Source organism: Mesoplodon bidens (genome assembly GCF_964165515.1).
Source record: "Mesoplodon bidens genome assembly, chromosome: 12".
Lineage (NCBI taxonomy): Eukaryota > Metazoa > Chordata > Mammalia > Artiodactyla > Ziphiidae > Mesoplodon > Mesoplodon bidens.
Genome location: NC_138168.1, coordinates 80,049,964 through 80,077,635, shown reverse-complemented (window position 1 = coordinate 80,077,635; position 27,672 = coordinate 80,049,964). Strand labels below are relative to the sequence as shown.

The 27,672-nt window shown below is 44.2% G+C and overlaps 1 protein-coding gene across 1 annotated transcript in view; it reads right to left on the bottom strand.

Annotated features, from left to right (window-relative positions):
- Positions 1-18,671: 18,671 nt before the first annotated feature.
- The window catches only part of ESR1 (estrogen receptor 1), a 254,813-nt gene continuing 245,812 nt past the window's right edge, over positions 18,672-27,672 (bottom strand). The window contains exons 8-9 of the mRNA XM_081251428.1: positions 25,974-26,157; positions 18,672-19,067 (exon numbers count right to left, since the gene is read on the bottom strand). Coding sequence (XP_081107554.1) covers positions 18,833-19,067; positions 25,974-26,157 — 419 coding nt within the window. The 3' untranslated portion in view covers positions 18,672-18,832. The remainder of the gene's footprint in view (positions 19,068-25,973; positions 26,158-27,672) is intronic.

Sequence of the window (27,672 nt, the reverse complement as noted above, 5' to 3'; positions counted from 1 at the left end):
TCATTGTACAATTGGAAGAACCTCCTATAATCTCCTGACTGAGGCCCCTTCTCCACTCCATCCCAAGGGTACCAAAAAGCCATGTGAATATCCCTGAAGCATTCTTCTGGTCAGGTCCCTTCTTTGCTCCAAAATCTTCTGTTTTCGTTGTCTAGCAGAAGAAATACAATTGTAGTCCATCATTCAAGTCCAACTACAATCAGATTTTATTCTGTCCCTCCGATCTGCCCACTAGTGCCCCTCATGGAATGGTTTGGCGCTCGTGGCATTTTAATCCACCATTTAATAATTGGAGGGAGAGGATTTATATAAAATCCACGTTTCAGGCTTCTCTTGAGAATGGAAAGCTCATGTGTCCTGGACACACCTTCCCACATGATGGTCATTGCTGGAGTGACATGGCTGCTGTCCCTTGAAGACTAGGAGACAGTTACTACATGGGCATGACTATCCTATCAGCCTCTCTCATTGCCTGTCCCAGCCTAACTCCCGAAGGTACTTAGTTTACAAATCCTGCTCTAAATTGAGAATTTAAACCAAACTGGGGTACTCAGAATTACCTGGAACTGCCTTCCATAGTTTCCATGATGTTCATAGCCTGAGTACCTTCTCAACCAAACGTCTCGAGGTTTTTTAGGCTTTCTGATTTCTGGACTCACTGCAGGCCTTCTAATTCAATCTGCTCAGGGAAGATCAGAGTTGAGATGTTCTTTTCTTTTCTTTTTTTTTTAAGTATTTTTTTATTAATTAATTAATTTATTTATTTTTATTTTTGGCTGTGTTGGGTCTTCATTTCTGTGCAAGGGCTTTCTCCAGTTGTGGCAAGTGGGGGCCACTCTTCATGGTGGTGCGCGGGCCTCTCACTGTCGTGGCCTCTCTTGTTGCAGAGCACAGGCTCCAGACGCGCAGGCTCAGTAGTTGTGGCTCACGGGCCTAGTTGCTCTGCGGCATGTGGGATATTCCCAGACCAGGGCTTGAACCCGTGTCCCCTGCATTAGCAGGCAGACTCTCAGCCTATTTGCTCTGCGGCATGTGGGAGCTTCCCAGACCAGGGCTTGAACCCGTGTCCCCTGCATTAGCAGGCAGACTCTCAACCACTGTGCCACCAGGGAAGCCCGAGATGTTCTTTTCTAAAGGCGACAAACCTGTGTGTGACGTTTCTTGTCTTCCTGCTTCCGGAAGGGCTGTGAGCAGTGGTGGAGACGGGAGTTGAAGGACGCCCTGCACCCTTGTCTGAGACGGTCCCTCCTCAGGCCTGGCTCTTCCCTCGCTCCCCTGTCACCCCGGCCCCAAATACCTGGAGGTCCTGGTCTTGCTTCTAGAGCAATCCAGCCCTTCAAGAGACACGCATTGCCATGTTATGGAAATCACCACACAATGAGACATCGGTCATGGTGGAGGCCAGCACAAGGAGACTTCAGAGCCACTTCTTCTCCATATGGCAATTAACGGACTATGCATTTCCCATCACTGGAAAATTAAATGTGGCTGAGAAAATAATGTGGCTTTGATTAGGAAAAACTCTTAGAGTCCCATTTGTGCCTTTCTAAAACCCCTGTGAGACACTCAACGGAAGGCATCACGTGCATTTCTATTAAATTTTTTGAAGACTTAAAAGAACATTGGAACAGGACATAAGTAGGAAGCCCTGGTGAGTGTAAGCATTAAAGCCATGAGATACTGGCTTTCCCCGGATGATAACACACCAGTCTAGCAAGGACCGAGCCAGCCACAGAAGAGACTAGGATTTCTGTCTAGAGCTCACACAGTCTCCCGTGCCTAATGAGGGAGGGGACACGGTACCATTAGGAGCCTCCTCGCCTGTGCCCGCAGCTTCCCAGGCAACAGAGAGAGATTGTGGTCAACAGAGGCTTTGTGGATGAGCAGGGGGGTTTGAAAGAATAATCGGGGGCTAAAAGGACACTGATGGCTGTTCAAAAGGCCCTCACTTCCTGGGTAAGGGCTGTCCGGAGCCCTGCTGTGGCCTGGAGATAGGGAGTGATGTCCTCAGAGAGTGGTGGGTGAGGAAGGGTGAAGAGACGAAGGGTAGGATTAATAATACCTTGGTAGTGAGATTTGCACAAGCAAACAGAAAACATTAGAAAAGCTGAGGAAGGAGAAAATCCATAAAGCTAGGATGGAGAGAAAAAAAAAAAAAGTTGGAAACTAAAAGTTGTGATTTACTAAAGAGTCCAGGGAGGAGTGAAAGGTTTTTGTGGAAACTATGCCTGGGGAGCAGGAATGTTGCCTCCTGGAAAATGGCGCGGCGGCAGCTTCCCTTGTTTTTGTAAGAAGTGAGAAGAGATGCTTTCAAAAGGCTTGGATGGGTAGTTCAGCAAGCCGAGAGCTGAGATTTACTGTCAAAAGGCAAGGTGGGGTAGGCAGATTTACAGCCCATGCCCTGGGGCCAAATATTAAGAAATTAGAGCTACAAAATTTTATTGGCAAGCCACTTAAGAGATCATAAAGCAAAGAAACGTGGAGGGAGCTGATTTACGAGAGCCAATCATGGCTAGAAAAGCAGGGTCTCCAGCTGGTCTGGATGGACCTGAAAGCAGTCCCAATAGCTGGGTTCTCTGCCCCCGCCCACCTGTCAACCATCCCCATCCCCAAATGTACCCATAGGGAATTATACGGAAATAAAATATTCTCAGAGGATATGCTGAATAGGACCAGAAATGCCCAGGAAGTGCGGCATCCACTCAGATCACAAGAATGTATTGAATGCCCACCATGGTGGGGCAGGAACTGCTCCAAACTCTTCTGGAGTCAAATTTCAGCTGGGATCTCATCCCTTCCCGTTTCATTACCCATTAAAACGTCATCACTGGGCCTTTGATGTACATACAGGAGCCTCTGAATTTTCCTCCACCGATTACGTCCTGAAACTTGGGGTGAAGGATAATGAGGACACTTGAAGGGAACAAACTGAAACAACCTCTAATTTAGAGAAGAAAAGGGAGATTAAACCTGCTAAGGCTCTTCATTTTCTGTCAGCAAATTTCCCCTCCTTTTAACTTCTTTGTCATCTGGCTGACGTTATAGAGGGATGCGTTTTTGAAGAGTCTGTGGAAATGGGGGCAGGTGGAGTGGTCTGCACTTTCTGGCTTAGGCACATGCAGCACGAAGATGTTAATTCGGGTGATGAGAGGATGTGTTTCACCAAGAGTGGTCATTTCAATTTCAGATTTAATAATATATGGGGTAACCATGGCCCATTGTTGTACCTAAAGTAAGCCAGAGATGATGAAACTTAAAAGGAGTGACTTTTATTCTTCGGTTGCTGGCTTCTCACTAACCTCTCCCTCAGAGTTTTAAAATATCCACCAAGAATGGACTTCCCTGGTGGCGCAGTGGCTGAGAGTTTGTCTGCCGATGCAGGGGACACGGGTTCGTGCCCCGGTCCGGGAAGATCCCACATGCCACAGAGCGGCTGGGCCCGTGAGCCATGGCCGCTGAGCCTGCGCATCCGGAGCCTGTGCTCCACAACGGGAGAGGCCACAGCAGTGAGAGGTCCGCGTACCGCTAAATAAATAAATAAATAAATTAAATAAATAAATAAATAAATAAAATATCCACCAGGAATCCACTGGGGACTACCACAGAGGGACCTCAACCAGGGGAGGAGAACCCTCATTCAGGTGAGTAAGTGAAGGAGCTGGGTGAATTGGGGGCACTTCTGGCAGCCTCTGCGAAACAGCCTTCTCTGCAGAGCAGTGGAGCACTCCTCGGATGGGGGAGGATTTCTGCTGGTTGTCAGGCAGAAGGTCGGAACCAGAGGAACTCACTTGAACTCTGTGGTCAGTCAGGAGCATCTTGGAAGGCTAAGGAAGTTGGAAAGTTGAAAATGGCTAATAAAAACCAGGGCGATACACGGTAACCCAGGCTGAACAACGAGGAACATTTAATCTGGAAGCTGAGGAAGCTAGTGGGACTTGGATATAATCTTTCTAAAATATGAAGGTCACAGCAACATGAATCAGACTTGCAATTTTTTTTTTAACCTGTTACCTAATACAGAAGCAGGATCGTAACCGAATGTGAAAAGCCCAATTGTATCAGGAGAAGAAAGTCCTTTGTCAGCTGCGCAGCAGATGACTGCATCTGCTGCCACAGGTGGTCGAGAAGAAATCCAGAATCTCCCAGAGGAAGTCACGTCAGGGGCTCACAGATGTGCGTTCCCAGCCCAGGCCTACATCCCGCAGGAGACGTTCTTGAGGCAGTTGCTGGACTCAGAAGGTGAAGCTGCCAAACAGCTGCCAACATCGAGGACAGTTCAGGCAGCTACCCCAACCGCAAGCCACCTGCACAGCTCACGTCCCACCTCCACACCACGCCTCCCCGTGGGATTTACAGGTTGACCAGAAGCTGTAGGCATGATGCGTCATGCTACAAAGCAGTCCGTCCAGGCCAGTGGTTCCCAGTGTGGTCCAGAGTCACCTGGAAACTTGTTAAGGACGCGCCACTTTGGGCTCTAGGGCTGGGCTTCTGAGCCACCACCTGCCCTGGGTTTCCCCGTCTTGGGACCATTTAACTCTCCCCAGCTGCCACAGTGGCATGTTATGTAAACAGTCTTCCCCACCGACTTGTAATGTCAGCTTCACTGAATAATATGTTTCTCTATAAAACTGGATTTTTATTATGGACTCTATCTTGTGTTCTTGATCTATCTTTCCATTGCTGTCTTAATTATAGCAGTATACAGTATAACTGAGTTTAGTAATGATGGATATATGCAATTATATATAAATATAAGCTATATAATAAATAATATTAATAGATGGTATACATAACTATTAATTCGCTATAAAGTATAGTAGAGTATATTAGTTACTTTGTTATAAGTTTTCATTCATCTTAGGAAAAATCCCATTTCTCTTTTTTATATGTGTCTATTTTAAAGGCTAATTATTAAAAAAATCAACTATTTGAATTACAAAAGATTCTCTTTTCTAAAGAAAAATGAACCGTTTCCTATGTCCCTCTCAATTATCTCCCAATTTGATGTTACTTTTCTATGTCTTTTGATTTTCTTATTCAAACAGTGTACACGTGTTTTTAAAAACTGGATCTATTCTTATTATTCTGTGACTTGCATTTTTCACTGAACAATATTCCACAGACATATCTATACATATGTGTCTATCTCCTCTGCATTGGACATCTCAGTATCTTTTTTTCAACAGTTGTTTCCTTCCAGATTTTTGCTGTTTAAACAATGCTGCATTAATCATGCTTGCAGGTATATGCATGCATGTCTTTGTGTAGTGCTGCTTTTATTTCCCCAAGTTGCATTGCTCAAGGTGGAGTTACTGAACCAAAAAGGTATGTATATTCTAAACTTTAATAAATTTTAATAAATCCTGCCAGATTATTTTCTAAAAGGTGGTAATGATTTACAGTCCCACCCATAATGGAGAAGAGAACCCTTTTCCTCAGACCCTCCCTAAATATAGAGCAGTGGCTTCCAAATTATGGGAATTCATCCCAAATTATTAATGTTCAAATTCTGTACATTAAAATCTTTCAGGAGGTATTTAAAAATGTAGAGCCCCGGGCCTTACCCCAAACCAATTAAATCATTGGTCTCTGGGTATCAGTATCTGTTTGAAGCTCTCTGGGTGATTCCCTTGTGCCAAAGGTCTGGAAGAGATGTTATCCATTTTCTAAAATGTTGCCCAGTTGAGGCAACATTAGCTCATTGTTTTTAAAATGTGCATTTCCATGACCAGTTTATATGACAGGATTGTTCCAGTTGTGTTACCTGTATGTGAAGCCTGTTTTATTCTCTATTTTTCTACTGTTTTTTCTTTTTTACATTTTTATACTATTTCTAAGGAACTCTGCATATTAGAAAATTAACTCTGTACATCATATCATTTGTCTTGACTTTAGTCACAGAAGTTTTTATTTTTAATTTTTTAATTTTTTTAATTTTAATTTTTTTAATTTATTTTTTATTTTTTTTACTTTTGGCTGTGTTGGGTCTTCGTTTCTGTGTGAGGGCTTTCTCTAGTTGCGGCGAGTGGGGACCACTCTTCATCGCGGTGCGTGGCCCTCTCATCTATCGCGGCCTCTCTTGTTGCGGAGCACAGGCTCCAGACGCGCAAGCTCAGTAGTTGTGGCTCACGGGCCTAGTTGCTCCATGGCATGTGGGATCTTCCCAGACCAGGGCTCGAACCTGTGTCCCCTGCATTGGCAGGCAGATTCTCAACCACTGCGCCACCAGGGAAGCCCAAGAAGCTTTAATTTTTATGTCATCAGATCTGACAGGTTCTTTTTCCTTTATAGATTCTGGATAGGGTATATTAAGATGGCCTTTTCCACTCCAAGATTATGCAAATGTTTGCTTGTACTTTCTGCGAGTAGGTCTATAATCTATCTGGAATTATTTTTGTAGTTGCTGTGAAGCAGGGAACTACTTTGTCATTTTCCAAATAAATAGATAATTGTCTCAATGCCAGTCAGGAACAAGACAAGGATACCGCCTGTTATCACTAGATTTTAGCAACCAAATGTCTGTCAGCACGGGGCTTGTTGAATAAACTATAGTGCATACATAAAGTGTTTACTATAATGCAACTGTTTTTAAAAAGTGAGACCAATCTATATTTACTGAGGAAGATGTCTACCATATATTCTTTAAAAAAAAAAAAAGATGTAGAATGGTTTCTGTTATACGCCCCCATTTTTAAAAAATTTTATTTTGTATTGGAGTATAGTTGATTAACAACGTTGTGTTAGTTTCAGGTATACAGCAAATTGATTCAGTTATACATACATTATACATGTATCTATTCTTTTTCAAATTCTTTCCCCATTTAGGTTATTAGAATGTCGAGCAAGAGTTCCCTGTGCTGGTACAGTAGGTCCTTGTTGGTTATCTATTTTAAATATAGCAGTGTGTACATGTCAATCCCAAACTCCCTAACTATCTCTCCCCCCAACCCTTGCCCCCTGGTATCCATAAATTTGTTCTCTAAATCTGTGGGTCTGTTTCTGTTTTGTAAATAAGTTCATTTGTATCATTTTTTTTTAGATTCCACATATAAGTTGTATCATATGATGTTTGTCTTTCTCTGTCTGACTTAACTTCCCTTAGTACAATAATCTCCAGGTCCATCATGTTACTGCAAATGGATATGCCCCTCCTTTTGTAGAAAGAAAACTAGTAATTGTTTAAGAAAGGAAAAAGTTTAGAAAGATATATATGAAATTCAAAGCTTAGCATTGTGAATAGAGTCACAGGGGGAGAAAAAATTTTAGAACATTATTTAATTGTGACAAGGAGCGTGATTTGTTTTTGAGATCCAAATTGCTGCACTAATAATAATAATTTTAAAAGACAAGAAAAAAGTGCTTCTGTTCTTTCATGAGGAGACACTTGATTTGCTTTTTAATTAAAAACATTTTTTTGATATGCCCAAAATAAATGGTGACAGGTCATCTACTGAAAGTGGCAGAATCCTAATGGCTGAGTCCACTCCAGGTGGTCATCCTGGATTGATTGCTGGTTCCAGGACCTAAGAGCAAAGTGGTGAAGGCCCCCAATTTGGGATGAGGAGGCCACTGGACCCAGGGACTTGCCGAATCCCCGGAGAAGAGCCTTCCCGGGAGAGCTGTCCTCCAAATGGGACTCATTTGTTCAGGAAAAAACTCCACTTCCTAAATGACCTCCCACCTCCAGAAGTCACTCTGCTGGCAGGTGAACCCAGTCCATCAGGGACAGCCTGATGGCAGGAAGTGATGGGGGCGGGGACACCAGAAGTCACGGGCAGCTTCTTCTAGTGCCTTCCCTCTCTGGTACAGGCGCCACAGATTAACCCTGCTTTACTTTTTTTTTTTTTTTTTTTTTTTTTTTTTTTTGCGGTACGCGGGCCTCTCACTGCTGCGGCCCCTCCCGTTGCGGAGCATAGGCTCCGGACGCGCAGGCTCAGTGGCCATGGCTCACGGGCCCATCCGCTCCGCAGCATGTGGGATCTTCCCGGACCGGGGCACGAACCCACGTCCCCTGCATCGGCAGGCAGACTCTCAACCACTGTGCCACCAGGGAAGCCCGGGTTTCATATTTTTTTAAGGGTTGTAAAACAAAAACAGACCAATGAGAAATTATTGCCAGCCACATTACGTAAGATACTTACTCTCTGGTCCTCTACAGAAAAAGTTAGCTGCCTCAAGAGGTACAGTCGCCCAAGACAAACACCGTTAGTGGAGTTGTTCGTGGGAGAGCTGCACTAAGTATGACATTGAGCCTTTCAGACTCCCTTCTCCTGACAGGACTTCTCAGAACGACATCCCCACCGGCTCAGTTCAGCACTCGATCTACAATCCCTCACCTCAGTCTGGCTGCCACTGGGGAATTCTTCCCCTGAGAACACTTCTGTGGCAGCCATGAAGAATTCTTTCTTTCTTTTATCCCCCCAGGTTTTTGTTGGATTTTGTGGGGTGAGGTGAGGCCAGAGCTGTCAGGTTTGTCTTTGGAATGGAAATGGCATCTTCTTCCATGAGTACTAGGCATAGAGGGTCCTGTAAATCCTTTGGCCTCTCAGCAGTTGCGTGTGCAGAGCCCCAGTTGGTGCACCTGCCAGGTCAATGGTACTCGTTCCCTCAGCTGTGAATGCCGCCATTAGAAAAGTGAAGCTCTGGCCCCTCCGCAGAGCTGCTTTCTCAGGGCTGGGGACTTCCCGGTGGCAGAGCGAGTGTACATGTGGCTTCCCAGAGCTCGGCAGGAATGGGAAGTATGGGACCAGGATGGTGACATAATTTGGCAGGTGATAAACCTTGTTCGTTCAGAGTTTGGGCTCCTGTTTATTGGCTCGGTGAGGTCCTGGCACCATTCCCCTGGGGCCTTCATCAAGCAGTGTCTTCTGTTGGTGGTCTCTGTGGTCCCCAGAGGTCTACACAGCCCTGGCAGCTGCTGCAGGCTTGTGTCTCCAAGGTCACAGAGAGGTGGGCGCTGGGGAATGGGAACACTCACTTGTCAGAACACTTTAGTGGAAACGGGACCCAGGACGTTTGAAAGGGCATCTCTTTTATCTTCCTGCCTCTATGAAATCATAGAAAAGAAATGAAAATATCCCTAGAGTGCTTTAAGCTCTCTGATACAGGCTTTCCTTTACTTTTTCAAACCAAGGCCAAAGCTCAGCAGCTTTTCCTACAGGAATAAGCCTAGAGCCACCTGGGGTTCTATCTTTTCAGGATCCGGGTCTTTCTACTTCCTGGACTCAGGTTCTCGTGATCCCGGGCTAGAAGCAGTTGGTACCAATACTGCCAAGTACTGGAAACCAGCTTCTCTATCCAAACCTCCTGTCTTTTCATAAACTTGCTAATGCTTTCCCTTATATACATTTTTTTTGCATTCAAGGATACATTGGCTTGTAAGGATTGTTAATGGGTGTTTCTGAATATTTAATAATAAAGTCAAAGATGAATGAATGGGTTCTTAGCTCTAGCTCTTAAAAAGCTCTAGCTTTTTAATCCAGTCTTAGTGAAGCATCTAGCAGCCCCAGTTTGGCCCCTTCGGCCCTTCCCCTCATTTTGAAGGAAATGCCTTCTTCGCCGTTGTTGAGCCCCAGATTCCATCTGCTCCTGGTGTCCTTAAGGGACTGGGAGGAGACGCAGAGCAGCTCCCAGAGGCGGTGGCAGGATCTCCTGCTGCTGACTGTGCTGTTCCCTTGTCCCTGCCGCCCCTTCAGCCTGTGGTCTGGTGCCCTGGGTATTGACACGTGCTCTTTCTGGTTAAAAAATCTGGAAGTACTGAGGAATCTTTGCAGCTTACACCCCATTGAGCCTGAATTCATGCAGCCGGTGAAATGTTTACCAGCTCACAGAACTTTCTCTGGCCTTTCCCACAATTTCTGATTTCTCAGTGAAAAGACATCTGACGACAGGTTGCACAGCTGCAGAAGGGGCTAGTGGAGCACTGAGTCTGGGAAGGCACCCAGAGCACTGTCTATTCCAGGGCCTTCTGGGCGACTGGCTCTTGGCAAAGGGTCTGGAGCTGGACGCTTTGGAGTCCCTTCCTCTGCTCCTAGCTGGCCTGGCCTCTGACATTATCCCACCCCGTTTTGAAATCACTTTTAAAAATGTTTGCCTCCAGTGCTTCCTTGCTGCAGTATTTTTTGTGGGGGGTTTTTTTTGTGGTTTTTTTGGTTGTTGTTGTTGTTTTCACCTTCATCTAGTTAGGATGAAAGCTCTTATTTTGTCAGTTCTACACAGATGCCAAGTGCCTGAGACGTGGGCCATGGTCCTGTTCGTGGGCTGTGAGCTAGGAGCTGGTCTTGGGGCAAGGGAAGGGGGTGAGCCTGGCCCAGGTACTGTCACACTGAAACAGGGCCTGCTGCCAGGGAGGGTGCCACTGCCTCTGACTTCAGTGTCTCAGGTCAGCAGCTAGAAATAGAGCTTCTCCTGGTGCCAAGGGACAGACGAAAATCACTCTTCAGCTCACCCACTGTTCCTGGCAGAAACCAGGGACAGGAAGGGTGCCTGGGTGACCTCAGAAACCAGGAACACTGGCACCAAGTTCCAGGGGCGTTAGCAGAAGAAATGTTTCTCAAACTTTCCTAACCAAGGTCCACCCACTAATGAGAGAGGGGGACACATTTCTCCAGAAGTCGAAGGGCATGCCATGAAGCATCCTGCCCAAGTGCCGTATTTCTAAGAGTCCCATTTTGCCTTAAAAGTTCGTGGGAATTTTTCTTTCTACTCATAAAATGTGAAAGCTTGTTTAAATACAAAAATTAACACTTTCTCTGATCTTGAGTACAATTTCATATGTACCCTGTGACTTTTAAGTAACCCCTAGGAAGCCCAAACCCCAGTTTAGAAAGTGCCAAGCATGTTTCAGGTCAGGAGGACTGATCCACTGTCCGCTATTCACAAGATGTCTGATCTTGGGAAACTTAACGTAACTGTATTAATGCTCAGTTTCCTCATCTGTAAAGTAAAAATAATAACACATCTACCCTCATATCATAGCTGTAAGGATGGCCTGCAAAACTGTGTATGAAGGGCTTCCCTGGTGGCGCAGTGGTTGAGAGTCTGCCGATGCAGGGGACACGGGTTCGTGCCCCGGTCCGGGAAGATACCACATGCCGCGGAGTGGCTGGGCCCGTGAGCCATGGCCGCTGAGCCTGCGCGTCCGGAGCCTGTGCTCCACAATGGGAGAGGCCACAGCAGTGAGAGGCCCATGTACAGCAAAAAAAGAAAAAAATGTGTATGAAGCTGTTATCTGGCATAGTGAAGTACCCAAAAAATGGTACTTTTGTGTGTGTGACCCTGCATGTGTTGTGACTCAGGGTTGAAAGGAAAATCAAAGATCATTCCATCTGTTGCAAGAATCTCTTCAACATTTGGCTTGGAGGTTATCCAGTCCATGCAGAGATGTTTCCCGCTGTAAGGAATTCACCCCACCCGTACCTTCAAGCAGGTGTCCCAGATTATCTGTAGACAGTTCTGTTAGAAAATGTATCTCTCTCTTGAATGAACGTCTCTCCCCTGGCCTTAGTGCTAGTCTTTCGGTGGTAGCTACAAATATTGCACTCTTAAGCAACCATGAATGTGAACATAAAACTAGCTTTGTGGGCTTCCCTGGTGGCGCAGTGGTTGGGAGTCCGCCTGCCGCTGCAGGGGACACGGGTTCGTGCCCCGGTCCGGGAGGATCCCACATGCCGTAGAGTGGCTGCCCCCGTGAGCCATGGCCGCTGGGCCTGCGCGTGCAGAGCCTGTGCTCTGAAACGGGAGAGGCCACAGCGGTGAGAGGCCCGTGTACCGCAAAAAAAAGAAAAAAAAAAAAAAAAAACTAGCTTTGTAATGCACATAGTCCAAACAATAAAAGTTATGAAAATTTGCTGCCCCCAGGCATCCATTCTGTATTTTTTGAGAAGCAAATCTAAATATGGCAGTTCGTGGGAATTCTCTGAGGGTCCAGTGGTTAGGACTCTGCGCTTCCACTGCAGGGGGCCTGGGTTCCATCCCTGGTTGGGGAACTAAGATCCCACTAGCTGCGTGGTGTGGCCAAAATAAATAAATAAAATTAATTAATTAATTCAATATGGCAATTCTGAATGCAAATGTCCCCAAAGGCTTAAGAATATGTCACACTGAAGAGTGTGATCTGGAGCCAGTGTGTGAATGGATCTACTCCCAGTCAGGCATTCCAACTTGGACCAACTCCAACAGATAGATTTAAAAGTTCCACAGATTGCTAAACATTCTCCCAAAGCTGGCTGAGTCCTGGAAATAAACACATGGCACCTCTAGACAGCTCTGTTCCTTAGTAGCCCCAGAAGGATAATAAGACAACGGACAGGGTATGTGGAGAGGGGGGCTTCCAGGGATGGCCCAGTGAGGAGACTGGTAAATCCTTGCTCCAAAAAGCAACTATAAAGCTGAACAAAACTGACGAACACAACCATTTCAGCACTCTGCGAAGTGGCCAAAGGCATACAATATGAGAGATGTTTACTCTTTAAAAAGTGCTGAGCATTGGGTGAGTGCAGGGGCTTCTCTCATCCCCCACCCATGGTCTCAGGTGGCTCACTTGATTTGGTGGATGAGCAGGGAAGACCAAGGCTCTAATTGCCCCAGGTTGTTGCTGTGGTTATAGCAGGTGCCTTCCTGGCTGAGGCTGCAGAACTGTGTAGCAGAGGCTGGAAAGTGCCCAGCTTCCCCCCACACTCCGGTCTAACCCTGCAGGCAAAAAGTTGGGTCAGACTTGAAAACAGCCTGAAAACCAAATGTGCTCCCCAGTCCACATGCAGGTTCATCAGCCAAGGATAAAAGTCCTCCTGGCTCCAGGTGCCGGGAAAGGTCTGTTCGGTCATTAGATAATCATGAAGCTATACAGACACAGGGGCAGCTCCTCGGAAGTCAGACTCAAAAACCAAAATGAGAAGGATAATCTAAGAACCTAGCAGAAATATCCGAGGCCAAATACTGCTGGAGAGACAAATTTCACCATTTTAAATCGAGTGAGTTACTAAACACAGAAACAAGCAACAGTGGAACACAGCACCAATACCAAACCACTTTAAGGGGATCTGAACCCAGAGTTGCAATGACATAGTGTCTAAAGCATTCATCTTTCAATAAAAAAAAATATGAGTTATGCAAAGGAACTGGAAAATGTGACCTATACTCAGGGACTAAAGAGGTCAAAAGAAACTGTTTATGTGTCTCCCCCAATGCTGGATTTAGCTGACAGTGACTCCAAGCAGCTATTATGAATGCATTAATATATCTAACAGAAATCATGTTTAAAGAGTTAAGGTATGACAACAGTGAATCAACAAATAGGGGTTCTCAATAAAAGATAGAATTTATAAGAAAAAAGAACTCAAGTTTTACGCTGGAGCTGAAATGGACAATAACTGAAATTCACTGAAAGAACTCAACCTCAGAGACAAGATGGCAGACGAAAAAAATCAATTCCCCTGAAGATGGGTAAATAGAAATTGCCCAATTTGAAGAGCAGAGAGAGGAAAAAGGGATTAGAGAAAAATGAACAGAGCCTCAGAAACTTGTGGAACAACATCAAATGTACTGACCTGTATTTAAGGAGAGTCACAGAGGAGAGGGGAGAGATGAAGAGGGAGAAAAATTATTTGAAAAAGTAACGGCTGAAAAGTTCCCAAACCTGATGAAAAACATCAATCTATACATCCAAAAAGCTCAGTGAATCCTAAGTAGGATACACACAGAAAGATCTACACTTAAATACATCATAGTCACGCTGTTCAATGAAGACAAAGAGAAAATCTTGAAAGCAGCAAAGAAGAGCTGACTCATCAGATACAGGTGAGCATCTAAAGGTTTGAAGCAATGGAGGCCAGAAGGCAGTGGGATGATACGTGCTCAAACATGCTCAAAACAAAACAAAGCAAAACTGATGACCAAGAATTCCACATCCAGAAAAATGTTTCAAAAATGAAAGTGAAATAAATACATTACCAGAGAAAAACAGAGAATTCATTGCTAGTAGACTTGCCCTACAAGAAACACTCTAAGAATTTCTTCAGACTGAAAAAAAAATGACACCAGACATGTGAATAAAATCCACAGGAAGAAATGAAGAGCCCTGAAAATGGTAAATATGTTGATTAATATTAAAAAGTCTATAAATATATATATTTTCTCACTTCTTGTCTTAACTTCTTTAAAAGATATAAAGTTGTATAAGCCAACAAATATAACATATTATTGTTGGGTTTATAACATATATAGATATATATGACAATAATAATAATATGAAGGAGAAGTGAGAGAATGGAGCTATATTGGAGCAAAGAGTTTTATTTTATTGTATCAAATTTAAGTTAGTATTAATCTAAAATAGACTGTGATAGGTTAAGATGCATAGTATAAGAGTAACCACTAAGAAAATAATTGTAAAATAGTAAAAAAAAAATCAACAAAATTAAAATATTACCCTAAAGGTGGGGTTGGAGGGGAGCCTGGCATCAGACTGATCATCTGAATTCACTGTGCTCTACAGATGCATGTCACCACCTTGATCCTTGATCTTGGGCAGCCAGTGCTGAACCACCAGCAAGAAGAGAGCTGACAAAAAAAACCAAACGTCTTTCATTTATTTCTTTATTTGAACACCAAATAGGTAGAGAAAATTGTTTAAGGTGCTTGAGCATCCCACTGGATTCTTTACTTTCTTTAAGGTGCAAAAGAGGTTTACAAGTGTGTTTCATTAAACAAAGCAAAGCTGCAACAAAACAGAATCACATCAATAATAGTATGCATCGGCAAAAGGGCATATTAATCCATCAAACACAATTTGGCATTTGAGCTTTTCCCCGTAAAACAAGAGCTCTACACTGAAGAATTTGTAGTGCACAGAAAGCATTGTTTATAAGCTGTGAGAGAACATAAACTGGCATAATGTCACTTATTAATTCAAGTCTCTATGACCAATGACCTCTCTGTGAATGCAAAGGGGTCCGTGCCTCAGGCACCTGCTCATGGGGCTGTATGTGGTTTCCAGGGTACACAGCTCTGCAAAAACACACTGAAGATGGGTTTGAAACATGGCAGCATTTACATATTTAAAAAGTTCAGGCACATTTGGATGCAAAAAAAAAAAAAAGAATAGAAATTTTTCTTGAATCTCTGAAAGACAGTGCAAGTTGAAGTGCCATAATAGAGGCAGCAGGTACTTAGAAAACAATTTTAAGTGACTTAGAAAGAGGCCACACTCACTTTAATCCAAACGGAAAGGAACTGCAGTTAGAAACAGAGATGACACTAATGAAAAGGTGGATATTTGGGACCACAGTTAGAGTCATTTGCTCCAGTTGAGAGTAAGTGTTCAGGGAGTTCATCCTAGAGGTGTGCAGTGTCATCTGAATCATCCTCCCAAGACTTGCACCAAAGAGAATCACGGTTGTCTCAGAAGCTATGTATGACTCTGTTTGTCTTTCCAATAACCAGCTTCCTGAAGCAAATTTGCCTGTGAATATCAGACATTTCTATGGTCCTAGTGATCACTCCCAGTATCCACAGTCCAACTCAGAGTTGGGAAGTATGAATAGGAAGGGACTTGGAATTGGTTTCATGAACCAGTGGCCTAAATCAACGGCCATTTCAGTGTATAAGATTTTAACGCAAGAACATCTTAATGGGATCAGAAGAAAATTATCAGTAAGTCCCTTATTTGTTCAGCCCCCAAAAGGCATAGGATATGGCATGGTTGGTTAAACATAGTTGTAAGGTTAATAGGGAAATCTAATCAACGACTACACTTCCTTAGGGGCTGGATTTTGCAAGCTACGTAGGGTCTTCTCTTTGGATGAACTAGCCTCTCTGACTGTTGCATGACAGCATTGCAGAATCATTACCGCAAGCCTGGAGCTAGGCAATGGCTAAAAGAAACACAGACCACTAGCTATTCCTTGGACTGTACTGCAGATGTCACTAGTTTTTCCCTAGAACTCAAGCTGCCATTATATCTGAATGGCTGTCAGATACAGCTACTTATTTGTGGTTAACAGGGCACAAGTGAAATACTGAACCCTGGTGCATACCCCAGGCGCCAGTATTGATCTGCTTCAAAATACTTTCAAGACTCTTATTATGATATTTCCCATTCTTCAAATTCCTAAACCCACTTCCCCACCCTACCCTCACCCACCCACCCCACCCCGATCCACCATGGCTTTCAAACTTTAAATTGTCTCAGAGTGGGGGGAAAAATACAGCATGTTCCCTACACCCAAGAGTCATGTCAGCGGCAAAGTATCAGCTGTCCATTAGTGGCACTTCAAATAAGAAGAGATTTTTTAAATTACTTGAAACTCCCGGGCTAACATACCAACCATCTGGTGTTCTCTGCCCCATTTCAAATGTAGTAGTGTCTTAACATGAATACAAACAGCTCAGATGAATAATGTAAAACCCTCCACTGGATTATTGTTTGGATTTAGCTGGTATTACATCACCTATAGTCCTAGAATTTTTTTTTTGTTTTTATTTTTTTTAAAAGAAAATCTAAGTATAAACATTAAAAAGAACCCACTGACCCATTCACTACTGTCCAAAAATATTACTACTTATATTTTGGTAAAGCAAAATTAGCTGCCCTGAATAATTTTCCTTTTCAGGCATAATCTCTGCTACATATGATTGTCTATCATTCAGTATCCAACAATAGGCATCTGGATTAGTGCTATTTTGTCTACTGTGGATATAAAAGTTGATATGAAATGTGATCTTCATTTAAATGAATAATCACCAGGCCTTAGGCATCAATGACTACATCACAAGGTAGTAATACAAAAAAAGTAAACATTTTTCCTTGGTTTTGAATGTTAACCCAGTCAAATTAAATCCAGAACAGAATTACTACATTCAATTGTCTGACAAACAAGCATTGCAATTTCAAAAAAATATATATTATACTATATAGTGCTTCTTAAACAAAAACAACAAAAGAATTATGTTCTAAACATTCTTACTGCAGATATTGATACATAAAATTGCCCCCAAATTTAGATGCACTTGTGAAAAAAACTTATTTTTTCCTTGGCCCTCCCAGGTTCCCAGTCCTTTGGTGATCACTGATTGGGTCATTGGAAATGGATGCAATCCACTTTTGAAACAGGCATCCCAAGAGAAGCCCTAGAAGCTTGGCTGGGTTGTTGGTTGACACATTGCCTATCACTGGGGTTTGAGTTAACAGACAATGCGGTCACCAGAGGAAACCAAACTTTCTTCTTAGCTGAAAAGGGGAAATAATCCATAATTGCTTTAGAGAAGCAAAGACCCAGGGAAATCTGCCCTGTGGCTGGAGTAGGCCTCTCTTGTTTAGCCTATAGGTTTAAGGATTCCTATGGCCCAATTCTAGTCTTGCTCTCTTGGCTTATGAAGGTTAATGAAATAGACTCTAGGGAAGTTTGTTTGTTTGTTTGTTTGTTTTTCCCTCAAGGCCAAACCCTGATTTTTGGATGAGCTCTAAACAACCAAGGGCAGGTGTGGTCTGACCAGGCCCCAGGCAGCCTGAGTATGGAGTGCTCCAGTCCTGGCCCTCCTCCCCCGCCCAGAGTGTGCCTCCAACCTGGGCCATGCGGGGAAATGAGGAAGAGGAGGACTGCCCCATGGACCCCAGGGCAGCCCCGCAGTGCAGTATGGGGTCTGCCAGTAGCACTCCTAAGTGGCTGCAGCCTGTGGCAGGGCCACTCTGAGCCTCACAGTTTTATCCAGTTTCTGCCCTGCTTTCCTCTTTGGTCTCTAGTACCTACAAGATTCATGCACGTTTAGTATTATGCCCAGTGCTCCAGGGCTAAAAGTGTCACCAGGGTGCCTGCTCATTTAAACTGCCCTTGGTCATAGCCTGGGCACTACACCTAATTCACCTTGTAAGTTATACACCAGGAAGAGCCAAGCAGAGCGCCCTCTGCTGATAAGAGTGAGATCACACCAGAACAGGTCCTGAAGCCCATTTACTGCAAGTCCTGGGGTGGGGAGAGGGCTTTCTTTTATAAAATGAAAAAAAACAAGAATTTATCTCTCACAAAGAAACTGGTGTATGTGGAGGTGACTTAACTGGGATCAACTTGCTGTTTTCCATGGGTCCATGGGAAGCAAGAATTAATTGGAACCCATGACCTATACCTAGTGCTCTCAAAAGCTAATGGTAAAGCATTCAGCAAATCTGAAGGTGCAGTGTATTTAGTTGACAAAGTCTTGACAATTAGGGGCTCTTCTTTCCCTGTGTGCATCTTGTATTCCTATAGGGGAAGTGGGTGGACAATCACCAGATATTCTGCTACAGCCATGCAACAGAGCAGAAGCTTTAAGGTCTGATTTTAATAAAATGATATGTTACTATAGGAATACAAGAGGATGTTATAATGAACCCTGGACCTAGCTTTCTCCAAGTCAGCAATTAAAGGAGCCACTTTCAATTCTTTCCTGTGGCTTATGCTTAAATAAGATCCATTAAAAAGTGCTTCACATTCACGGAGGTGAAATGTCCACTCTCCAGGCCTTGGGTCACAAGTAGCTAAAGTGCACAGTCATCTGAGCCCAGCTCGTAGACGGAGCTCAGTCATGAAACGCTAAGGGAATCCTCATGCTGAGTAAGGGAGCAAAGGGAGAGAGAGAGAGCTGTTACAAAGAAAGTAGCCCTGGAATCCCTTTGGCTGTTCCCAAAAGAAGGCGTGCCACTTAGAACTGAGCAAGCAAGTGAATGGCCACCCATATTAGAAAGCCAGCGCTGGGTGCATGCCAGAGTGTGTGCAGGGGCAGAAGTGGGCTAGAGTGATGCATGACGTGGATAAAGTGCGACAGGTATTCTCAGAACCCTGGGGGAGCCGCGGAGCTCTCAGACTGTGGTGGGGAAATTCTCTGCCTCCCCAGTGATGTAATACGTTTGCAAGGAATGTGATGAAGTTGAGCCGGCGGTGGCCAGCTGGCTCTGGTTTACGTCCTCCGTGGGTGCGCTCCCGAAATTGGCTGGGGCGTGCAGGCGGTGGGCATCCAGCATCTCCAGCAGCAGGTCATAGAGAGGCACCATATTCTTGCACTTCATGCTGTACAGATGCTCCATGCCTTTGTTACTGTGGGCGGGAAGACACAGACAGGACCACTTTAGACCATCCCCAGATCCAGGACTGCTGAAATGCCGAGGAAGGGCAAGTAAGAAAAACCCCAGGGACACTGATATGCCAACCTTTCTTCCTATTTAAAGAGCCAGTTTAGGATTTACTATGCAGGTGAGTTTCTTTCCCTCTATCACGATTACATCTAAAAAGAGAACAGATGAGATAGGCTACCATGTAGGAAAGGGTTTTTTATTTTTTAATTTAATTAATTAATTAATTTTTAAATTGTTATTTTACTTTATTTTTTATTAATTTTTCTTGGAGTATAGTTGCTTTACAATGTTGTGTTAGTTTCTGCTGTACAGCAAAGTGAATCAGTTACGTATACGTATATCCCCTCTTTTTTAGATTTCCAGGAAAGAGCTTTCTAAATGTGCAATAAACCGTTCAAGAAGTTCCCTTGCTTCAAACTGTTCAGTTGCTTCCCATGTAACTCAGAATAAAATCTAAATTTCTGGCCGTGCTATGCAAGGTCCAACTGACATGGCTTGTCCTGCCTCTCTCCCCAACCTACTCCCTTTAACCACCCTAGTTTTCATGCTGGCCCTAAAGAAACAAAGCAAGACTTCCAGACTCAGGGTATCTGCACTTGCTGTCCCTCCACCTGGATGAACTTCCCCCACATCTTCGAATGCCACCTGCTCTGAAAGGCCTTCCATGACCCCAGGGGCATTCGGCTCAAGGCCCTGCAGGTTTAGCCGTTGGCTTTCATGTTACTGTTTTTCTCCCAGCACTATGACAACCTGAAATTCTCCTACGTATGTATGTCTTGTATGTATGTTTATTCTTGTTCCATAAGCACGTGCACACACACACACACACACACACTGCCAACCCACATCCCAACACACACTGTGCAAGTTCAGTGAGGGGCTGCAATCTGTCCATCCCGTAGGTCTCCAACAGTGGCAAGGACATGGTAAATGCTCAGCAAATATGGGACAGATGGACCTAGGGAAATGCAGGTAAATGGCGCTTCTCCTTTTACCACTCTTCCCCCGACCCCCAGGCCCGTCCTCCACCGGCTACATCTCTGCTCTGTCCCCACAACTCTACCACCAGGAAAAAAAAAAACCAAAAAACAAAAAAACCTATTCTCTAGCTTGACATTTCTTTAAAAGAGTCATGGATCATGAGTAAGCAGACCAAGAACATCCTAAAAAAATATTTGCATTTTCAGTAGGGGAGAAGTCAGCCCTAGCTGGAGACGCGCCATGAAAACACAGCATCAAAGTGATTCGGGACATATAACACAACCACCTAAATTACGTTTTTCAGTGGCATTTCGTTTTCTTGTTTTTGTTTTAATTTAAAATGCTGTTAAAGTTAAATGCCCCTGGATCTGACACCATCTTCCTCTTGCAACCTAATGAATCACATTTACCATCAGATGAAATCTGGTGTTAAATGCTCTGAATAACAACATATGGCTGGGGCCAAGCTTAACACAACAGAGTTCCATGATTCAGATTGGCTGTAATGAGGCACCATAATATTGTTGTTGGTATGTGGGTGTGTGTGGGTGTGTGTGTGTGAGAGTGAGAGAGAGAAAGCTCAAAGCTTGCAATAGAATAGCAACTTCTCTCCAGCTCGTCACACAATTCAAACAGGAACTCTCGCTGCTGTTGCCCTTGGCCATGTGTTGCCAGTAAAACTAGCAAGGCCTGTATATGCAGTGCAAATATACTTGGTATTAACTAATTAGGCTGGCTCATGCTGACAAGCAGTTAATGGATTTAAAAATTCAGCAATTCCTATCAAACATTTAGAGAAGAGCTAACACCTATCCTTCTCAAACTCTTCCAAAATATAGCAGAGGGAGGAGCACACCCAAACTCATTCTACAAGGCCACCATCACCTTGATAGCAAAACCAGGCAAGGATGTCACAAAGAAAGAAAACTACAGGCCAATATCACTGATGAACGTAGATGCAAAAATCCTCAACCAAATACTAGCAAACAGAATCCAACAGCACATTAAAAGGATTATACACCATGATCAAGTGGGGTTTATTCCAGGAATGCAAGGATTCTTCAATATACGCAAATCAATCAATGTGATACACCATATTAATAAACTGAAGAAGAAAAACCATATGATCATCTCAATGGATGGAGAGAAAGCTTTCGACAAAATTCAACACCGATTTATGATAAAAACCCTGCAGAAAGTAGGCATAGAGGGAACTTTCCTCAACATAATAAAGGCCATATATGACAAACCCACAGCCAAGATCATCCTCAATGGTGAAAAACTGAAACCATTTCCACTAAGATCAGAAACAAGACAAGGCTGCCCACTCTCACCACTCTTATTCAACTTAGTTTTGGAAGTTTTAGCCACAGCAATCAGAGAAGAAAAGGAAATGAAAGGAATCCAAATTGGAAAAGAAGAAGTAAAGCTGTCACTGTTTGCAGATGACATGATACTATACATAGAGAATCCTAAAGATGCTACCAGAAAACTACTAGAGCTAATCAATGAATTTGGTAAAGTAGCAGGATACAAAATTAATGCACAGAAATCTCTGGCATTCCTGTACACTAATGATGAAAAATCTGAAAGTGAAATCAAGAAAACACTCCCATTTACCATTGCAACAAAAAGAATAAAATATCTAGGAATAAACCTACCTAAGGAGACAAAAGACCTGTATGCAGAAAATTATAAGACACTGATGAAAGAAATTAAAGATGATACAAATAGATGGAGAGATATACCATGCTCCTGGATTGGAAGAATCAACATGGTGAAAATGACTCTACTACCCAAAGCAATCTACAGATTCAATGCAATCCCTATCAAACTACCACTGGCATTTTTCACAGAACTAGAGCAAAAAATTTCAAAATTTGTTTGGAACAACAAAAGACCCCGAATAGCCAAAACAATCTTGAGAATGAAAAACGGAGCTGGAGGAATCAGGCTCCCTGACTTCAGACTATACTACAAAGCTACAGTAATCAAGACAGTGTGGTACTGGCACAAAAACAGAAAGATAGATCAATGGAACAGGATAGAAAGCCCAGAGATAAACCCACGCACATATGGTCAACTTATCTTTGATAAAGGAGGCAGGAATGGACAGTGGAGAAAGGACAGCCTCTTCAATAAGTGGTGCTGGGAAAACTGGACAGGGACATGTAAAAGTATGAGATTAGATCATTCCCTAACACCATACACAAAAATAAGCTCAAAATGGATTAAAGACCTAAATGTAAGGCCAGAAACTATCAAACTCTTAGAGGAAAACATAGGCAGAACACTCTATGACATAAATCACAGCAAGATCCTTTTGGACCCACCTCCTAGAGAAATGGAAATAAAAACAAAGATTAACAAATGGGACCTAATGAAACTTCAAAGCTTTTGCACAGCAAAGGAAACCATAAACAAGACCAAAAGACAACCCTCAGAATGGGAGAAAATATTTGCAAATGAAGCAACTGACAAAGGATTAATCTCCAAAATTTATAAGCAGCTCATGCAGCTCAATAGCAAAAAAACAAACAACCCAATCCAAAAATGGGCAGAAGACTTAAACAGGCATTTCTCCAAAGAAGATATACAGACTGCCAAAAAACACATGAAAGAATGCTCAACATCATTAATCATTAGAGAAATGCAAATCAAAACTACAATGAGATATCATCTCACACCAGTCAGAATGGCCATCATCAAGAAATCTAGAAACAATAAATGCTGGAGAGGGTGTGGAGAAAAGGGAACACTCTTGCACTGCTGGTGGGAATGTGAATTGGTACAGCCACTATGGAGAACAGTATGGAGGTTCCTTAAAAAACTAAAAATAGAACTACCATATGACCCAGGAATCCCACTATTAGGCATATACCCTGAGAAAACCATAATTCAAAAAGAGACATGTACCAAAATGTTCATTGCAGCTCTATTCACAATAGCCCAGAGATGGAAACAACCCAAGTGTCCATCATCGGATGAATGGATAAAGAAGATGTGGCACATATATACAATGGAATATGATTCAGCCATAAAAAGAAACGAAACTGAGCTATTTGTAATGAGGTGGATAGACCTAGAGTCTGTCATACAGAGTGAAGTAAGTCAGAAAGAGAAAGACAAATACCGTATGCTAACACATATATATGGAATTTAAGAAAAAAACATGTCATGAAGAACTTAGGGTTAAAACAGGAATAGAGACACAGACCTACTGGGGGTGGGCTTGGGGATATGGGGGGGACTGTGAGGGGGCGGGGGCATGGACGTGTATACACTGCCGGGCGTGGGGTGGATGGATGGTGGGGGGTGGCCGCGTGGCGCGGGGGGATCGGCTCGGTGCTTTGTGGCTGCCTGGAGGGGTGGGATGGGGAGGGTGGGAGGGAGGGAGACAAAGGAGCGAGGGGATGTGGGAACAGATGTATATGTATGACTGATTCACTTTGTTGTAAAGCAGAGACTAATAAAAAAAGAAAGAAAGAAAATTCAGCAATTCCTACCAACAACACAAAAAACCCTTCATCTGTGATACATAGTTTCTACATCGGTGAAATTCCTAGCTTAGAGTAGAGCCAATGCATTTCCTTCAAGGGGAAGGTCACTCTCTCGGTCCGGAAATTTGGTAGGGGATTATGTTATTCTGATCTATCCCCCTCTTCCCTCTGTGTAATATTCATCCAAAGAAATGGATGGGATAGGACGGAAAATGTGTACTCCAAATGCGGTCACCTACTCAACTTGGCCAATGTGAGTCCTTCATCTGTGACACAGGGATTCTTGGGGACTCCCTAAGAACAGAGACTGCAGTCACTTTCTCCCCAACTTTGGCAAGTGAAAGCCAGCATTTGTGAATTTCAAATTCACAGGAAAAACCTCAGGTAATTTGTTCCTTCATTCATTTATTCACTCATTCATTCAGTAATAATGTTGTGAGCATATACGACATGTAAGACTTCATTTACGGCACTGTGGGACATCCAAAGAAAGAAAGATACATTTATTTTCTCAAGAAGCTAACAGTTGGCAAAGTTATCTCCAGAAAAGGAGGCACCTGGGACTTTGATGGGATGAACTTCTTGCCATTTGACTCAGTCTCAAGGTCTGAAGACCCCTTAAAAATTAATCTAACTCTTTCTAGACACCTTGGCCCTTCCCTCATAGCCACTAAGAAACAGAATCTCTTTTTCATTCCTGGGGTTCTGCTGTAAGCCCAAGGTCATAAAGACTTCATCATGCAGCAGTGTCACCACTTCACCTCACTGTTGTGGCCTTTCTGGAGTAAAGAATCCGATACTTTCTTCATCTCTTCCCTGCAGGCTGGGTTCTGTTCACGGGAATGGTACCCACTAAGCCTCTGGCCAGCCATTTAGAATAGAAACAAGGCCACTTTTACCTTCTGGCACAGAAAGGCTCCATTTCCTCTGCTATCGTCCTTCTATAGAAAATATTTATTGAGTAGTTACTACGTGCCAAGCCCTATGCTATGTGGTACTTGGGTACACAGAGTAAGCAAAATGGGTTGTGATAACTGCCTCACAGAGTTTACAGTCTAATGGTGCTGAAAGATAAAAAATGAGCAGTAACAGTCAGGAAGGACAGGGTATAAATCTCACCTAGGTGTTAAGGGTCAGGAGATGCTTCCTGCAAGGAGTCATATCTAAGCTATGATAGATTCACTTACTGCTCAGAAAGATTCACTCTCTGTGCAATGTGTCCATGATCCTTGACTTTGGGCTTTATCATGTGACTTGCTTGGCCAATGGAATGTTCGTGGACATGACTTAACTAAAAGATTAAAATGCACTTCCCCAAACAGACTCACTTTCTTGTGCCTCTGCCATCAATATGAGGTGAACATGTCCCAGCTCTCCTGTGGCTACAAGGAGGGCAAGAGGCACACAGGGTAGTCACCTGGCCAACCTTCAGGCCTGCAGCTAGATACAGTCTCCCAGCTGTGCCCTGCTTCCATCAGCTGACCCGCAGATGTGTGCGTGAGCCCAGAGGAGGTAAACAGCTGTGCAGCCCATCTGCAGCCTGAAGCGGAAGTCCCCCTTGACTCAGAGAACAGCTGAATAGGGCTACAGCCCAAACTACCAGGAAGTCCTGAGAGTTAAGTAAGGCTAGAGCATAAGAAGGAATATAAGCAAAATAAATGGATTTATACTTTCATCTAACAGCAATGGGAAGCCATTTCAAGGCTTTAAGTAGGAAAGCAATGTGAGAAGATTTGGTATCAGAATGATCACACTGGCTCTACTGTGGAGAATGGATTAGAAAGGCTCTGAGTTGAAGACAGGGAGACAGGTTAGGCAGCTGGGGCAGAAATCCAGGAGGAGATGACGGTGGCTCGGGCGAGGGTAATGGCAAACAGGGGTGACAAGAATGGATTGAGAGGGATGGAGAAGTCAACGTTGACCATCCACGAGGCGTTTGGACCCAGAGTCTCTCATTTAGAATTTCCACTTGTCAAGTAAGGAGAGGGTGACACAGGAACAGTAACGGATGTGCGCAGTGCTTTCCGAGGACGAGTGTGCTCGCGGACTTCCCCTGATTGGCTGGGGCCAAGTGGACAACCAGAGGGAACCCTCCTCCCCTGAGCTGCACGCTGCACACTCTTCCCCGGCTCAAGATCTTGCGCATGCGCCAAACTGAGCGTAAGTATCATCTCCTCTCTGAAGGCTTCTCTGACACCCGCCCACACCCCAGACTGAGTTACTGCCTCCCTCTGCTATCCTCCCACAGCCTTTATGCTATGTGCCGGGAACCGACCAGAGTGTGTTATCTGTTCTCAGGCCTCAGCCCTTCCTGGGCCAGCTGTAGCATATTGTTGGGGGCTTGACTGCTTTACGTCTCTCCCATGGGAAACGCAAGGACGCCTCACCTCATGTGCCTGATGTGAGAGAGGATGAGGAGAAGCTGGGCCAGACGCCGGTGCTGTTGCTGCAGAGTCAGGCCCGCTTTGGCCATCAGATGGATCAAGGTGTCTGTGATCTTGTCCAGGACACGGTGGATATGGTCCTTCTCTTCCAGAGACTTCAGGGTGCTGGACAGAAATGTGTACACTCCTGAATGTGCAGAGAGAGAGTGAGAGAGAAACTCAAAAGAGGATGAGGTCCAGGAAGCTGGGCAAGTGCGTGGGACGTTAAGACTGAGCCAGTGCCCCTCCCCCCACCCCCCACCCTCGCCCAGCAACGGGGAAGTTCGGGATCTATTCGGTCCAGGCAACCATGCAAAATTCCTTAGGAATATACGTGTGTGAGGGCACACGTCTAGGAAACTCATGTGGCCCCCTGTGTGGGAGCCAGTTTCCAGGATTCGTCATCAAGATTCCCTGGAAAGGCACTGTTCGCCTTGGGGCCAAGGTGGTTAACACCAGCCACCTCTCCTCTGACACGCCTGTCACCAACGCTAACTATCCTGTTAACGCTGATGACAGCTCCATGAAGGAGGCATTATTGTTCCTTTTCACATGAAGAAACCGAAGGGCAGAGAGCTGCATTAACCTGCTGAGCAAACTCGACAGGATGGAGCAGCGTTGAGAATGAGCCAGTGTGCTGATACTACATCCGGTTTTATAACGGAGACGCTGTTATTAGACACGTGACCTCTCGGTGAGGTGCACAGAGAGAGCAAAAGTGATTTGCTAAGTGACTGACAGGCAATTTTTAATTTGCTGTTACAGTTCAGGTCAGCTTTGGGGCCTTCGTACTTTTCATCCTCAGCTGAAAGGTTTATGATGGGAGGGTAGAGAGGACCCCGGGAACTGCTGTATTTCACTGCCAGGCATGTTTTGTTGTTGTTGTTGTTGTTGTTTTTCCCCTCTTGCCTTCCTTCTGGTAATAAATCCTGCTCCTGGGGCCACAGGCCACAGACTCAAGGCTGAAATTAGACAATCAGGTCACTCTATCCTTTTGGCTAGTATTAGCCCCGAGATAGACAATCAGAGCTTTTTCTGAGCTTGTATATGGAAGTTGCGGGCAGAAGTTCCTTCCTCTAGGGTGGAGGCACTGGGCGTATGAGAATGTGGGACTTGTAAGCACCATCTTCCAGGTACGTGGAGTTCCCCCTGCAGAATGGAGCCCAGCTACCACCAGCAGAGGTGAGAGTTACACGGGGGAGGCAGGAGCGGGCAGGGGAGGGAGGGAGAAATCCTGGTTCCTGTCACAAGGTCCTGGTTCTTACTTTTTTCATTTGACCCTAGAGCTTCCAGAATGTCCTTTCTAACACATGAATCCATAAATCCCCTTGTTTGCTTAAGATAGTGTTAGTTGGGTTTCTGTCACTTGCAACTGAAAGAATCCTGACTCTTTGACTTAAGTTGTGAGCTCAGCCCAAGGAGCAGAGGAAGGTGAGTGATTAAGAGGTGAGAAGTACTGAAAGCAAAAGGCAGCAGGATGGAGTCTTCTTGTCTTGGGACCACAACGATGGCTGTTCTATCAAGTAAACACTGCAGAAATCAGCTCATCCTACCCAAATGCATCATCTCGCAGGGAGCAGATGGCGCGGTATTTTTCTCAAGATATACGTCTATTTAGCAACATTTTTTTTTGGTCTTACGAGCCCACTGGCCCACCCATATA